Below are 17500 nucleotides of genomic sequence, written 5' to 3' on the forward strand. Positions count from 1 at the left end.
TTGAGTATTTTTCACTCACGCTGTGTCAATGGGAGTTAAAGTTTCCTCTCTGTGGAGAAGGTTTGAAAGGCAAATTTCTTGCTTTGAATTAATGAAAATGTGTAGGAAATCATGGTTTAGCTTCAGTTATTGCCAATACTATCTATAAGCTGAGCAAAAACTTACTTATTTTGAGAAAAAGTCCATTTGATAATGTTGATGAAGTTCAGCTTCTTTTCCTGTCCTATACTTTTCAGAAACAAATCTCTTGTGAATAGGAGTCTAAGACTGAAAGAATACATACATATAAATGGTTACACGTCAGTGTCTTTCATTCCCTCTTTAAAAACACAGCATATGTTCATTTGTAGTATTTTTTGCTCATGCTGTGTCAATGGGAGTTAAAGTTAATGTTAACTTTTGTTCTCTGTGGAGAAGGTTTGAAAGGCAAATTTCTTGCTTTGAATTAATGAAAATGTGTAGGAAATCATGGTTTGGCTTCAGTTATTGCCAATACTATCTATAAGCTGAGAAAAACTTACTTATTTTGAGAAAAAGTCATTTTGATAATGTTGATGAAGTTCAGCTTCTTTTCCTGTCCTATACTTTTCAGAAACAAATCTCTTGTGAATAGGAGTCTAAAACTGGAAGAATATGTACACAGACATCATTACATTGGCGTTTCTGTCATTCCTTTTTCAAAACGCAACATATGTTCATTTGAGTATTTTTCACTCACGCTGTGTCAATGGGAGTTAAAGTTAATGTTAACTTTTCTTCTCTGTGGAGAAGGTTTGAAAGGCAAATTTCTTGCTTTGAATTAATGAAAATGTGTAGGAAATCATGGTTTGGCTTCAGTTATTGCCAATACTATCTATAAGCTGAGCAAAAACTTACTTATTTTTAGAAAAAGTCATTTTGATAATGTTGATGAAGTTCAGCTTCTTTTCCTGTCCTATACTTTTCAGAAACAAATCTCTTGTGAATAGGAGTCTAAGACTGAAAGAATACATACATATAAATGGTTACACGTCAGTGTCTTTCATTCCCTCTTTAAAAACACAGCATATGTTCATTTGTAGTATTTTTTGCTCATGCTGTGTCAATGGGAGTTAAAGTTAATGTTAACTTTTCTTCTCTGTGGAGAAGGTTTGAAAGGCAAATTTCTTGCTTTGAATTAATGAAAATGTGTAGGAAATCATGGTTTGGCTTCAGTTATTGCCAATACTATCTATAAGCTGAGCAAAAACTTACTTATTTTGAGAAAAAGTCATTTTGATAATGTTGATGAAGTTCAGCTTCTTTTCCTGTCCTATACTTTTCAGAAACAAATCTCTTGTGAATAGGAGTCTAAAACTGGAAGAATATGTACACAGACATCATTACATTGGCGTTTCTGTCATTCCTTTTTCAAAACGCAACATATGTTCATTTTGAGTATTTTTCACTCACGCTGTGTCAATGGGAGTTAAAGTTAATGTTAACTTTTCTTATCTGTGGAGAAGGTTTGAAAGGCAAATTTCTTGCTTAAAAACACTGAAAATGTGTAGGAAATCAAGTTTGGCTGGATCTTGTTCAAATAGTATTTCAAAACGTCTCAAATGCTTACTTTGCGATGAGGAAGACTCATTTTGACTATATTGATTGAGTTAGGCTTCTATTCCTATCCTGTAGTTCCCAGAAACAAATCACTTGTAAAACAGCATTAGAACCTGGAAGAATACATACATATACATGGTTACATGTCAGTGTCTTTCATTCCCTCTTCAAAAACACAGCATATTTTCATTTGTAGTATTTTTGCTCATGCTGTGTCAATGGGAGTTAAAGTTAATGTTAACTTTTCTTCTCTGTGGAGAAGGTTTGAAAGGCAAATTTCTTGCTTTGAATTAATGAAAATGTGTAGGAAATCATGGTTTACGTTCAGTTATTGCCAATACTATCTATAAGCGGAGCAAATCTTACTTTGAATTGAGAAAAAGTCATTTTGATAATGTTGATGAAGTTCAGCTTCTTTTCCTGTCCTATACTTTTCAGAAACAAATCTCTTGTGAATAGGAGTCTAAGACTGAAAGAATACATACATATAAATGGTTACACGTCAGTGTCTTTCATTCCCTCTTTAAAAACACAGCATATGTTCATTTTGAGTATTTTTCACTCACACTGTGTCAGTGGGAGTTACAGTTAACTTTCCTTCTCTGTGTAGAAGGTTTGAAAGGCAAAGACCACCAAGCATCAGGCTGGTGTATCAGGAACATGAAATTTCTGTTAGTACATTTTTAAATGCGAGAAGTGGTTAGAACCTAAGTGCCAGCCAGCCTATTGGTGGTGTTTGAGCGGGCAGTTCCTCCAGCCTGCGGGTTCACCCTATGGCTGGGAGGGCCTGCACAGAGGAGGTCTGAGGACTCTTACCCCGTGTTCCTCCCGGGCCAGCTGCCTGGTAGCAAGACTGAGATACCCTGTTTTGCCCCAGTTGTCCTGTGAAGGAACCCATCACAGGGTTGCGGTTCCCTGCCTTGGGACACCCTCCTTTTTTATGCAGTCTGCAGCTGGAAAACACAAACCCTAGCTCCCACACTATCAATGAGTTTGTCTATCATAGAAGCGGTTCAGTGGAGGCTGACTGTGGATCAGTTTTTTGAAGCATTGAAAAGCTGCACACTGTAGCTCACAGAGCTACTGGAGCAAAACAAGCGAACATGGAGAGAAACAAAGCACAAAGCTGAGCGCCTGCCTGCATGTACACCTCTCTCTAATATGAATGCACCCTATCCATCATTATAACCTTCTATACAAAGACTCATAAGAGGTTTATGAGCATATTTTTATCACAACATGAAACATGATATACAGTATCAGCTTTAGGAATTATTGTAATTGCAGCTTTCTCTTAGAAAGTTTGGTTGGTCTTACATAAACTGTAACATTTGCCATTAAAGTACTGACATATGACCCTGTTTGTTTGAGTTATTTGCTGCCACACCCACCCAATTTTGTGATAACTGTGCAGTTCAATCACCCAAATCACTTTAAGTGTAAGATGGTGTAGTGTGAGAAAGCCACCTGCTGCTTAGTTGACTGCATTACTCAATTTTGGGCTTTTCCATGAACTTTTCAAACTCCTTGAAGAGAAACAAGACTTGACATTTTCAGTTTCGATATTTTCAGAAACAACGGTCGTTACTTGCAAGAAACCTTAAATATGGCCTGTTACTTGGTTGCTGATATTGTAATTTTCTGACATAAAACTGCACACATCCCCCTCCCTCTAACTTTCTTACAACTATAGTAGTATCTTACCTCATAATGTCAGCTATTTAAAGTGAAAAAATAAAGTTGTCAATTCAAAGAGCTTTAATTAGCTCTATTTTCAGAACAAAACAAATTCCAAATAAATGAAATATTGTTAGGCGTTTCAGAGACTTTGATGACTTGACAGCTTACAGACCAAGTTTTGTTTTTCTTTGCTCTGAAGGACCATAATTACTCTACAGTTAACTCAAAATCTGCTTTTTAGTTGATGACCTGAAGAAGCCTGAGCCCAGCCGACAGCTGCTTAGACCTATGATGCTCCTGGTGTGGTACTCTATTGGATTACAGAAGTCCCAGAATTTTTATTATTGCTGATCTCCTTAGATGTTAATAACTTCTTAAGTTATATACTGCAGCCACATTTATGGTCACAAGGCAGTCCTGCCCCATTCCTATTATAAATGTACATTTGTGAATAGATCATGGAACATTGGCTCTTAACAGCCGTTACTCTTCTAAGAGCGCGATCAATTTCTGTACCAAAGTGAAACTTGTACTTTTTTACAATTTCTACTACAATAGGTAGACCCAAGGTCCAGCAGACCAGTTTCCTGTGTGGAATTCTTCTTTATTCCTAAAAAAATTTTCTGCAGTGCGAACCCTAAATCAACTCTTTAGAATTTAGATTTAAGTTGAAAAGGGAAAATGTTCTAATTTACTGTATTTAGGTGAAGCATAAATGGCATTAATTACCCAGTTGGTGCCTACTTGCATTCAACTATAAAAAGAAGTGAAACAAAATTGGTCCCCCTCCCCCAAGAAGCACATAAACAACTGAAATCCCATCTTCAGGTATCTTTATTGGCCACAAAATAGGAATTTCAGATCATGAAAAAAAATAACATTACAGAGAAAGGTTAGTCCACAGAAAGCATTATTAAACGAAAAATATATGTAGTTAATGACGTTAAAGGACTGCTATTGCGTTCTGACCCAAATGGTGTCTACTATTAAGCACAAAATACATTTGTAAAAGATCAGTTTTACATCCCACAGCTAAATTAATGTTAGCTTCCAAGTTCCAAATGATACACTTAAACTGTGATTGATTACATAAGGCATAAATATGACTACATAATGCCACAATATTAAAACATGACTGAGGACATTGGCTACATGATGGCTTGACAAAATCGTCCTCTCTACAGGGTATAATGCTCAGTTCATAAAGTTAGTTAAAAGTGTAACACTTAAAATAAAATGAGAAATTAAAATAAAAAGAGAAAATGTTAATATTTAGACCTGAGTTCTGTGGAGAGTTGCAAAGCAAGAACAAGTTATATATACATGTATGTGTATAAAACTTGAAAACATGATCTTCAGTCACTAGACAGTCACATTTTTTAAATGAAATATAATATTTACGATAGAAAAATATTAATTTACCACTTGTAAGAATTCTTATTAAAATGCAAATTATGGCTTTTTAAGAAACAGACAAAAGAAATCCAATGTGGTCCCATTAGATGTGCAGACTTGAGTGAACTGTTTGTAATCAAACTTGGTGGTTTAAATCAAAAATGCAACTGACGTTTACATACAAAGCAAGAAAAGGCAAAAACACTACTCAAAAATTCAGATTAAGCAGTATGAAGATGCAGAAACAATAGACTTTCAACCCTGACCCTGTGTTTTTTGTCAGAGCCTCTGTGCCAACACCCCAATGGGCTCCATGCAGTGCTCTCATAAAATGTCACTGGATCTCATTAAAATGACGAGGCTAGGTTTATGAGCATAGAGACTAGACTTTTTTGACTGCTTTGATTGTTCTACTGTCAGTTTTAACATGGCTGTAACTGTAATGAGGATTAACAACATACAGTGACAGTGACGCCAGCATTTAGTTTCTACCACACACCTATGGCACCTGCTCCATTTCAAAGGTCTTTTATAGCATATTAAGTACATTCCATCCAAATGTCATGCAAATTTTAACCCAATTTTTGAGAAACTCATCAAAAGAAAATGCAAATTATTTCATGTTTCTATCTACTGTTATTGTGAGAATATTTGGAGTTGGGTTCATCAAGATAAACAGCTGGTGGCGCTAATTCTCCAGTCAGTTTCCATTAAACTATTGCAGAAAAAGAGGGTCCAACATGATGATTTCAATTAAAAGAACATTAGTCAAACCTCAAATGGTGAAAGATAAAATGTAGAAAACATGATGGAAATCTAGTATTTCTGTTTGTTTCATGTGTTAATTTGAGGAACATTGCAATCTCCTCATTGGTCCACAGATCTATTTTGGTCTGCCGCTATTTTTTTGTTTCTTCAGTGGACATTTCAGTCCCATGCTTTATGTGGTACGTCATGATTGATTTGCTAAGTCTACATTCACACTACACTATTTTAGCCCTCATTTTCAACTTATTGACAGTTCGCCGAGAAAAGCCCCAGATCAGAGGTAAGTGGCGTTCACTCAGTGCTGGCAATTCTGCGCCCAATCACTATTTGTACACTTTTGAAAAATAACTATCAGGCTAAATATCTGGACCTGTCAGGGATCCCAAATCCAGTAGTGTGAAAAGTGTTGTGACCTGGTTGTGACTGGCATGAGTGCAATGACAAGCTACAGCCAATTAGAGGCGCAAGACACGGGGTGAGGGGAAACCTGTGGAAGGAGTTGTACAACATCAACAAGCATGGATTACCCGTGTCACAAAGGATTATCCTAAAGAGATTATAATCAGAATTAGAACCAAATACCTCACTCTGCCTTCACTGAAAGCTAAAAGACACTTATTTTAAAATCCTAAATAATATTCATCCTTGTTATAATTTTGTGAGACAAAGATTCAACACTAATAAAAACAATTCTGATACTGAAACTTTACAATAATATCAGAAATTTCTTTGCTTGTAATTACACAAACATTTTTTGAGAACTATATCAAAATTGGATATCTGTAAAGGACTTTCAATGACCCAAATTAGAATATAATGATATTAAAGTTGGAATTATAATCAAGGATAAAAAAAAAGGGAAATGATGTACAAATAACCTGGTTATTATGGCTAAAAAAAAAAAAAAAAAATGTATCCACAAATGTATATTTAGTAATGCCAGACCATTGTTAATCTTCAAGAATGAGTTAACAAATGTTAAGGAGGCTCCCTGTTTATTTACAAAAACTTACATATATTGATTTCTGATTAAATAAAAGGGTCAGAGGTCTACTCTCTTTTTTTTTCCTTATTTTTATTGATCTGTCATTTGTACTGTTTAAGCACAGGATGTATAGAAAAGAGCGCTGTATGAATGTGTGAGGGAACGGGTGAATGTGTCAGTAGTGTAAAGTAGTGATTGGTCGATAAGACTAGAAAAGCGCTCTATAAGTGCAGTCCATTTACCATTAATGTTTGTAGTTTGTTACCAACTTGATATTGTGTATACAATAAAGATAATATTAATACTTTTGCGTGTGTTTTCATTATATAGTGCGACGACTTTGAAAGTCTTGTAGAGGGTACATGGCATTAGCCTGTTTCCATTGAACACACTGCAACTGTGGTCACAAGTAAGCGACAAGTAACGTTTACAGACTAATGCCATACATCATTATCTATAGCCAATTATCCTTCGCAAGGTCATCGGGGGTTGGAGCCTATCCCAGCTCAAACTGGGCAAGTGGCAGGGTACACAAACTCATCAGCGGTGAAAAAGGTGACAAACATGGTGCTCCATGTTTGTCACCCCATGTTTCGGGGGGGGTGGTAGCTAAGCAAAAACTAATGGGGTTTTTACAGCTATTTCAACTGCCGTTTGCACACTTAAAATAGAGGGCTTAGATATGGGGTTTATAAATTGATTTCACAAAAACTACAACAAAAAGAAAAATTGGCACAGGTTAATTTCAATTCAGCTACTGTCGTTTTCAGTGAGCTTGGCATTTGCCCTCTTCTCAAGTGACATAATTAGGGTATTGTAACAAGCATTTCATTTAACTACATCATAACTAACCGCAGTGGTGGAAAGTAACTAAGTACATTTACTCAAATACTGTATTTAAGTACATTTTTGAATTACTTGTATTTTATTTGAGTCTTTCCATTTTATGCTACTTTATACTTCCACTCCAATGCATTTCAGAAGGAAATATTGTACTTTCTACTCCACTGTATTTATCTGACAGCCTTAGTTACTTTCAAGATAAAGATTTTATACACAATATAAAAAGCTTTTAAAATACAACCCATGTTAAAGATCAAACCAGTGGTTTCCAACCTTTTTGGCTTCTGACGTCTTAAAAAAAAAGCAGTGTGTAGTTGTGGTCACATTTTAGATGTCTATGAGTTGTTAACAGCTCCACCAGATAGTGATTATTTTCTGTCTAAACTTCCCACATGGGTTAATTTCAATAAGATCAAATGATCCAATATCTTACTAAAAATCAAAGATTAGAGAAAAAGTCAAAAAACTGAAAACAGATTTGTGTACCAGAACTTTGTTTTTTTCTTCTTTCCTCTCCCATTACGCATATTATGACCCCTCACATTCATCCGATGTCCCTGTACATAAAACTGCATATTAAGTACTTCAAACTAGCTCCACATCCAGCAGCTACAACAGTAACATGCTGCTTACACATTCTCGACTCAGTGTTAATCATCCAATGATGTCATATATAATATATCAGTCAGAGGGACCAAACAAGTACTTTTGCTTTAATACTTTAACTACATTTTGCTACTCATACTTATGTACTTTTACTTCAGTAGGATTTTTCATGCAGAACCTTTACTTGTAATGGAATATTTTTACACTGCTGTATTGGTTCTTTTACTTAAGTAAAGGATCTGAATACTTCTTCCACCACTGAGTAACGTAGGTCCACTTTAGCTAAAAGTCTACACCATTTTCTCTGAATTAGTCCCATGTTCCAAAACAAATCAAAAAGCAAATAGTTTAATTATGTTGTTGTTATGACAGTATTAGCTTTGATAATATTATCTTAGAATAAAGAAAATGGAACCATCAGGTGCTAATGTTAATGTTAAGTTGGCTGAGGAGCTCAACTGATGAAATTGTTGGCAAAATGTTAACTTTAGCAATGTTAGACGAGTAGCCCCAGAGTTCTAATGTCAGCAACATTATGCAAATGGAATTTGTGATAACAAGTATTCTAGCTAATGTTAGATTCCATAGAAATATGGAATTAAAAAAAAATATTAACACCTAAAAATAATGTTAACACCTAATGTTACAGCCAAATTGTGATGGTTAGCGTTCTCTAAATCAAAACAACTCAACAACTGACTTATTTTGGATTGCAAAAATTGAAAGGACCTCTGCACAAACACTACAGGATATTATTGAGATTACTGGGCAAGAGGGAGCAATCAGGGCGCAACGCACCACCTCACATTATCTCACGTGATCAAAAGCAGAAGGCTAAATCAGCCTGCGTGAGAACGTTCTTGGGGTGATGTGGTCAACATGGATTGTCTATTCTTCAGTGAGAACTGGAGGTAAGATATTAACTGTCATACTACTGTTTACAGTAGTATGCTAGCTAACATTAGCCTGAAGCGCTAGAATGTTTACTGTTGCTTGGCAACACCATGAGCTGCTCCAGGGCTAATGTTAGCAGTTTGGGAGGTTTCAGACTGGATCTGTAAATCCCTCACATTGCCAGATAATCTGGGCCGACCATCTGTACTGAACAAGGCCCCAGACCAGATTTCCCCCCTTCAACTGTATAATTCAGCCCAAAACTCCTGTAGTCCAAGCCCGGTTTAGGGAATAGCAGCAAAACTCCTGAGTGTAATGAATACAGAAAGGGTGTGCTTTAATATTTTTTAATTCAATATTTCCTTATTAAGAAGAATAATGTGTGATTTATTCTTTCAGAAGTTACGTAGTCTCACTTTAAGTCAACATGAAAAACATACTGTGGTTTGTCAGTCTACATTACGAGCCTGTACACTTACAGAGGGCCGTGCAGTAAAACATTACGTATGATTTTTTTTGGTTTGTTTTTTTTTCCCATTTTTTCCAATTCCTTATATCTACAACTGTCAGGATCGGTATTCATTTTCTTGGCATTTCCTGTTTTATTTTGAAGTCTTGGTTTTGTTGTGTTACTGTTTGTTTTACTTCCTGGTTTTTCCCGCCTGTTTTGATTACTGTCTCCACCTTAATGTCTTTCACCTGTGTCTTGTTTTCTGTGTATTTAAACCCCGCCTCATTTCTCATGCCTTGCCAGATTGTCTTTTTTACCCTTGTGTTCGAGTTCTCTCGGATTAAAGATTTGGATTTTGGACATTGCACTTCTGCCTGACTCTCTCTCTCTTGCACTTGGATCCACACACACCGGCCCTTACAACAACATCTTAAACTCTGCTGTGACGCTTAGATTTGCGAGTTGGTGTTACCTCAGTACTTTTTCTTTTGCGGAGACTTCTCTTCTGAGCTAATTGAAGGCTCGTTTTTTCATCAGACAAAGACTCCTCTACTTTTTGAACTAAAGCACTGCGACATCTGGGTTTAGACCGGGTTGTGATTATTACTGAAGGAACTGACCTTCCTCTTAAAACTCTCTTTCCAATCACTATAGGTTCCACCTCTTTCTCTGAAATATTCTGCTCATCTTCCTCATGCTCTTGACTTATAGCTGCAGTCTCCACCTCTTCATCTGTATCTGATACTAAACTGAGAATGCCCCCCTTTTCACTTGTACTCTCAATAGCTACCATGTCTTTCTCTAAGTTTTCTTCTTTATTGCTTTCCTCTAGCTTCTCTATCTTTTCATCGGCAGAACATTCAGCTTTCTTGTTCTCTTCGTCTTCATCTGATTCCACTTTATCCTCTTCCTCCTTGTCAATGGCTGCCTCAGTCTCACCCCCCTCATCTTCATCATAATTTTCCCTGTAATCCACTCTTGGTTTTTTTCGTATGGATCTTCGCTTTAGAAGATGGATTTCTTCTGCTTTGTTTTCTTCTTTGTTTGCGATTTTCATCCTCCTTCTAAGGTTTCTGCCCTCTACTACTGAGGGGTCCACGGTTTTATCTTCTTTACTTTCACCAGAGGACTCTTCCTCTGATGATTCCATTTCTTCTATTGCTGGTTCTTCAGCAGCTGGCTCTAGCACTCTGTTGTCTATATAATCAGCTTTCTCCTTAGCCTGGTTCTCTTCAATATCTTCTGCCAAAATGTCCTCCTTTTCAAGCACTACTGTTTCCTCTGTCAGGGCATCCTTCATCTGTTCTGCATCTCCCACAACAGATTCTATTCCAGCCGCACTCTCAACTTCTCCCTCTTCAAAGTATTTTTTTTTCTCCGCTTCTGTTTCCATAAGCTTCCCTTCTTCTTCAGCCTTCTCTCCTTTCTCCACAGGTGATTCCTGCCCTGCCTCCTCTTCCTCTCCTTCAGTCTTTTTAGCTGTAGTAGTTACGTCTTCTGCCACTTCTTCTGGCTGATTCTGTGTGCAGGCTCTTTTGGATTTATGTCTAGGTGTAGCATGAGCAGACCTCCTTCCCTTCCTCAGAACTCTTGTTTCTGCTGGCTCATCTGTATCAGCACTGTTTTCCAACACTGTCCCCTCTCTTCCATTTTCTTCCTGTTGGCTATTTGTGGTTTTGGATCTTGGTGTGGCTTTTACTGCCTTCTCACCACTTCTAAGAAGTCTTGGTTCAATAACTGGTGCTTCCTCCTCATCAATTACTTTTCCCGTATTTGTATTAGGTGTCTCTTCAGCACTTCCCCAAAGAAAAGCCTCTCCTTGTCCATCTGCACACGTCTTTGAAACAGCAGACTGTTCCTCTTCAACTGTCTCTTGCTCTTTGAATGATTCCTCTTCCACTGTGTTTTCTTCTTTCTGAGCTACAGCTTCCTCATAATCTTTTTCTTTTTCATCAGCTTTAGTTTCCTCTCCTTCAGTCTCTTCAGCTAGAGTAGTTACTTCTTCTGCCTCTTCCTCTGGCTGACACTGTGTGTGGGCTCTTTTGGATTTATGTCTACGTGTGGCAGGAGCAGACCTCCTTACCTTCCTCAGAACTTTTGTTTCTACTGCTGGTTCATCTCCTTCTGCGCTTTTCTCTCCAGCTGCCTCCATTTCTTGCTCATCATCTTGTCTGTTTTTGGTTTTGCCTCTCACTGCCTTTTCAACACTTCTCAGAATTCTTGTTTCAATAACTGAAGTTTCCTTCTCCTCAGAAACACCCTTTCCCTTGCCATCCTTTGCCGTCAGTAGTGTCTTTCGTGCACTTTCTCCAACTGCAGTTTCCGCTACCTCAGATATGAAGACTGACTGTTCCCCCTCCACTGTATTTTGTGTTGCGACTGCTTCCTCTGCATCATCTTCTGAGGTCTTTCTCTCATCAGCACTTTGCCCAACTGGAGCCACGCTGCTCTCATCAACTGTCTCAGTACTGCCAGCCTGTCCCACCTCTGGAGCATCTTGTTGTGTGACAGCTTCCTCTGCCATAGTATCTGTTTTCTCTAGACCCATTTCTGGTTCTATGTTTTCTACTTGTTGAGTCGCATCCTTTTCTTCAAGTCTTTCTCCCTTCTCCTGATCAATCATCTGCTGTTGGTCCTTAATATTTTCCTCTTCTTCCTCTGCCTCTCTCTTTTCAACTCCTGTATATTCCTCTCCTCCCTCTCCTTCTTCTTCCTGTTCTCCTTGGAGTTGCTTTTTGGTTCTTGTTATTTTACATTTTTGAGCGACAGGTACAGACTTCCTTCCCCTCCTCAGAACTCTAACTTGCATAACTGGTTCCTCTTCACTAATTTCTGATGCTACCTCCTTTTCTTCTTCGCCCCTTTTCTGTCTTGCGGATTTGCATCTTGGTGTGGCTTTGACTGCTTGTCTTGTACTTCTTCCTTTTCTACTCTCAGTGATTTTAGTTCCATCCGCCTCCCCTGTGTCCCCCCATATTGTGACTACATCTTCCACTTTCTCCTCCAACCCTTCCTCTTCCACAACCACCTTCTCCAGCTCAGTTTTTTCAATCTCTGCAGGGGAACCAGTAATATGCTCCTCTACCACTGTTTCTTTCTGTTTCATTGTTTCTCCCCTTTGCTCCTTTTCTGCCTCAACAGCGATCTTTTCTACATGAACACCCTCCTCAACAGCCGATGTTTCGCCCTGAAATTCATGATGGGCCTTTTTTAGGTCAACTAAAACCACAGTCACTCTTTGGAGATCAGAAAGCTGGGATGCAATTTCCTCACTCTGTTGCTCCTTAGTTGAAGGTGTTGCTTCCTTTTCACTAACTATAGCTGAGTCAGTGTCGGGTTTAGCTAATGGTGGGTCAGTCTCTCCTTCTTGTACTAAATCATCTGCAGCAGCTGTAACTGTAGCTGTGTTCTCCTCCTCTCGAGTCATTTTCATTGTTCCTTCTTCTGACACTCTTTTTTCGACCTCTAAAGAAACAAGTTCCTCCTTTTCTACCTCTGTTCTCTCCTCCTCTGGGGCTTCCCCCTTGTCCCCTTCTATTGGTGGTTCTTTGGCTGAACCCAGCCCTGCTTCATCTTTTTCCTCTACCTCTGCTTCGGCTGATTCCTTTAATTCCTCTGTCTTTTTCAGGAGTTGTTTGCAGCTTCTACTTACAGACTTCCTAACCCTTCTCAGAATTCTTCTTTCTACTGGAAGCTCATCTCCATCAGCACTTTTTGCCACAGATGCTCCTTTCTTCTCCCTCATGTCATCCTCTTGCTTTTTGCTTTTTCTGGGTCTGGTTTTCGGTGGATCTTTGGATGTCTTTCCACCACTTCTCAGAGATCTAGTTAAAGCAGCTGGTGGTAGTTCCACTTCCCAAACCCCCATGATTGGATTCCTTTCATTGTATTCTTCACCTGAGGCCCCTATCTCCCTTTCTGCAAATGCCTTGGATATGACTTCTGATTGCTCTTCCACTTCATTTTGTCCTTCCTCTGCCACAGCTTTCCCTTCCTGCACATCGATTTCTCGCTCTAAACTTTCCTCTCTCTCAGAAGCAGCTTCTTCAACTTTTTCTCGTATCTCCTCCATTTTTTCCTCTCTCTCTTCATTTGTATTTTTTACAGCTGATTCCTCAGCTGAGTCTTCTTCCCCTACTCCTGTTTCCTTGACAATTTTAGATTCCTCTCCTACCTTTAGCTCTTCTTCCCTGATTTGTTTACAAGTTCTTCTGGGTTTACTTTTAGGTGGGGCACAAGCGGATATCCTCCTCTGTCTCAGTGTTCTTATTCTCACTGCTAGTTCTTCTTCTTCACTGTTTTCTGCTTCTTGTCCATGCAATTGCTTTCTGCTTCCTGTTGTTTTGTGTGGTGGTGTAGCTGTGACTGCCTTTGTTCCACTTCTCAGAGCTCTAGTTTCACCAACTGGTGCTTCTTCCTCTTCCAAGCTCATTACCTCATCTACTTCAGCTGGTGGAAGGTTCCCTTCAGCATCATCTCCTACTGGAATGTCTGCCTCTGTATCTGCACATACCTCTGATATATATATACCCTCAACTATGTTGTTTTCCTCCTGCTGTTGGTTGCTTCCCCCTCTGGATTTGCAGCTAGCTTCAACGGTCTTTCTTTCACTTCTAAGAACTCTTGTTTCAATAACCAGTGCTTCCTCTCCATCACTTTTTTTTCCATCCACACTGGCACATTTTTCCTTTTCTTTCTCAGAATGATCTTCTTCAAGCTCTTCCTTCTTGACAGTCTCTGCATCTGCAGTTGCATCTACAGATATTTCTGTAATGTTTTTCTGTTTCCATCCAACCTCCTCTTCCAACATTAGCATTTCTGGCTCTGATGTTTGTTCCTCTGCAACACACCTAGAAACGGCCCCCTCTTCTGCTGTTATCAGCTCCATCTGTTCGTTCTCTGGAGCAGCACACTCTCCATCAACTATTTTTTCTTCTGCTTCATTCATGCTAAGGTGATGGCAGATTGCTTTGAAGTCCACTAAGATGACAGTGGCTTTCTGGAGATTGGGTATTTCAGAGCCAATGTCCTTTGCCTGAAGCTCATCAGCTACTTGTACAACAGCTTCATTTCGAACTTCATCAGGTAATACTGTTTCTGAAGCAGGAGCAACACTGTCAGGCTCTCTTCTAATGTCATCTGCACCACCAGTGACACCGACGGCCTCTTTCTTCTTATCTGCTTCCCCTGCTGATACAGTCTCTGTCTCTCCGTCAGTCTCCTCTTCTTCCTGTATATCTTTGGTCTCCTCCATGTTCACCTCAGTTGAAGGTATAATATTGTCTGTTGCTTCGTCTGCCTTTGGAATTGTACCTCCTGTCACAACAGTCAATTCCTCAGTTGATATCTCTTCTTCTGTTTTGTCAACACTCTCCTCTTGTTCCACCTGGTAGTGTTCTGCCATCTTTTTGTCTACTGCTTGTTCATCTGTTTTCTCTTCAGCAGAACCTCCTACTCCCAGGTCAGCCTCATCTTTGTACTTGTCTTCTTTTTTCTGTTGTCTTTTGCTTTGTTTTCCAGGCTTAGGTTTAGGACTGATGTTATGTCTGCCTGTCACAGCTCTCCTCTGTACAACAGGGGGCTCCTCTATCTCATCATCACGGACTTCTTGTTTATCCTGTATCACTGATGTTTCTACCTCCTCATCCTTTTGTTCTTTCTCAGAATCGTTTGTTACTTTTTCATCCTCATTTTCCTGTGCAAGTGCAGTCTCTGTTGTATCTGGAAGCTCTGTAAAACTCTTCTTCACTACACTGTCTTCCACCCCAGGCTCCTCTTGTTTCTCTGTCTCCTCTTTATTTGTTGTCAGTTGTTCATCTTCATGCTGTTGCTTCCATTCTTCTGGTAAGTCTTCCACAGTAACTTCATCCTCTTTTATGGAGGCAATTTCTTCTTGTTCTTCTCTCTCAGTTACAGCTAACTCCTCAACTACTTCAGTTGCAGAAACTTCATCGACCTCTTTCTGTAACTCTTCACATACTTTCTGGCTGTGTCTGGTATGTTTGTGTTTGGGTCTGGGGGTGTTCAAAACAGTTCTTCCACTCAAAACCCTATGAGCTGCACCTTCCTCCATTACCCCCTCCTGAGGCTTTCTGTACCACTGAGATTGTCTGTGGGGTTCATTCTGTAAAAGTTTTATGGTTTTTACAACAGTTTTTCCTCTTTTTCCAGGTTCAACATCCTCTGATTTGGTATGTGTTGATAGACTTAACTTATGTTGTGTAACTCTTTCTTCTGACTTTTCATCAGAGACTTCAATTTCAGTTCCCTCTCCCATTTTATCCAGAGTTTCTGTTACCTTGTGTACCTCTAAAACTTCTTCAGAGACCACCAATACTGTGGTATCTTCCTTCTGGCACTCTTCCTCTGCTTCCTCAATTTCTGATGAGACATTCACAACTATTATCTGTGAGTCATGGGAGGTGTTTTTCAGGTCCTGTGTGACATCATCTTCTACTTGTGGCTCCTCAGTCATAGGTGCAGCTATAACATCAGCTTCTTCTAGGTCTTGTGAGGTTAGGACAGTGGCTGGTTTGTCCAACATCATAGCTGCTGCTTCTTCAGGCGCACTATCAACTGCATCCTCTCCTTTTTCTACAGCAGCGATACTGAACATACTCTAAAAATGAACATAAAATTGAATGAACAAGTTTCTGTACTTATCATGAATACAAACATGAAAATAACAGTTTGCATATACACACCTCAGTCTGCTCCAATTCAGACACATTAAGCAGTGCTTTCTTCCCTTGCACAGAAACTTGTTGCTCTCTTGGGGTTTCTGCTTCAATATCCTCGATTCTAAAAGACGTTGAATATCACTTGTTAATTTTAAGCATTATATAGTGTAAATATTTGATGGTGGGACAACACATAGCAGATTATGAGAAGATCACAAATGTAAACTCAAAATTTGATTCTGACAAGATGCCTTCTTGCCAAAAAAGTCATGACAGTTTTTAAACTTGCTTGGTTTTAAGGAATTAATTTCATTCTTTCCTCTTCATGGTATTTGTAATTGTTTTTTACTGATACATCTGTTGTGAATGGAATAAATGCGTGGATGTACTCTCCAGCAATATTATTTTATTTTCACTGCCCCTAATCATTTTTCTTCACTTAAGCTGTGTAAACAAGAGCAGACTAAAAGGATAAGTTCCATGCACGTAATTGCGGCAGGGGACTGAGGGACATGTCTCCCCCAATGTATGATAGAGAGAAATCTGACCCCCCCCCCCAAAAAAAAAATTGTCATCCATGAGTATAAGTTCAAGCTCATGCTTTTCTGTGTGTAATTAGTACACTTGGTCGGTTGGAGGCAGCATTCAATGTACTAGCGTAGTGGCATTCCACAAAAGAAAAAGATACTCTGCATGCATGCATGTATATATGCACACATGCCTTCCAGTAAAAAGAGACAACGGAGACAAAAGAGGCAGACAGAAAGCAGACTGATGAGATGCGGATTCGATGTGAGCACAAGAACATTGTATTACTCAAACAAAACATGCATAACCATATTGTTGGCAGAATGTTACGTGTTGTAATAAAGTTCATTATTTCAGAGTTTGTCCGGTGCAAGAAAAAAAAAAATGTAGAACTTGGCTAGAAGGCAACCTTCATATTGCTTGCTGTTGTCCTGAGGTCTCTGTCTCTCTTTAGGTTACTTGCTTCTCTAAAACTAGCATTGTTGATCCTGGATAACCGGTAACATGAAGCCGGTTATCACCTGTCTCCGTTAACACTGCGATTGGTATAGTGTTCACAGACAGCTGAAGTCTGTTTCTTATGTTCATTGGACTCTTGTCCAAGGCAGTCGCTGTTTCAAGGATGTAATGTTCACCACAGCGGTCATGTGGTGATCCCCGGTTCTGGGGAAGGGTTGAAGTCACACTGAAGGAATCAGTGGACAGCTGGAGAAAGATCATGGAGGACATTCATATCCAACACCAGAGACCGTCCTGGACAGAAATATACACAACTAATACACTCCCTCCTGCTTTGATGTTCTTTTTTTTCCTTGCTCTCTAATTTGTTTTCATTTCTTTTTCAGAATCACAAAAACTTTAACGATTGATGATTGCTTTGTGAAAATTGTAACAGGAAGTAATAAGTAAATACTCCTATAGATAGTAATAATAATAAATACACAGTAAGTGAAGAGAAAAATGTACAAATGCAAATGTGCAAGAAGGCTCCAGAACGCTTAACTTTAAGCATACAATAGTCCAGGGTCCTGTCTCCTCTAGTAGTGCAGTCCACAACTGAGTGAAAATAGGGAGAGTGTTGTCCAGGGACTT

The 17500-nt window shown here is 38.9% G+C and overlaps 1 protein-coding gene across 1 annotated transcript in view; it reads right to left on the reverse strand.

The window, feature by feature from the left end:
- Nucleotides 1-9411: 9411 nt before the first annotated feature.
- LOC120805851 (A-kinase anchor protein 12-like) overlaps nucleotides 9412-17500 on the reverse strand; it is a 30372-nt gene continuing 22283 nt past the window's right edge. Inside the window, exons 10-11 of the mRNA XM_040156475.1 lie at nucleotides 15905-16001; nucleotides 9412-15819 (exon numbers count right to left, since the gene is read on the reverse strand). Coding sequence (XP_040012409.1) covers nucleotides 9631-15819; nucleotides 15905-16001 — 6286 coding nt within the window. The 3' untranslated portion in view covers nucleotides 9412-9630. The remainder of the gene's footprint in view (nucleotides 15820-15904; nucleotides 16002-17500) is intronic.

This window comes from Xiphias gladius, chromosome 19 (assembly GCF_016859285.1).
Source record: "Xiphias gladius isolate SHS-SW01 ecotype Sanya breed wild chromosome 19, ASM1685928v1, whole genome shotgun sequence".
NCBI classification, from domain to species: domain Eukaryota; kingdom Metazoa; phylum Chordata; class Actinopteri; order Istiophoriformes; family Xiphiidae; genus Xiphias; species Xiphias gladius.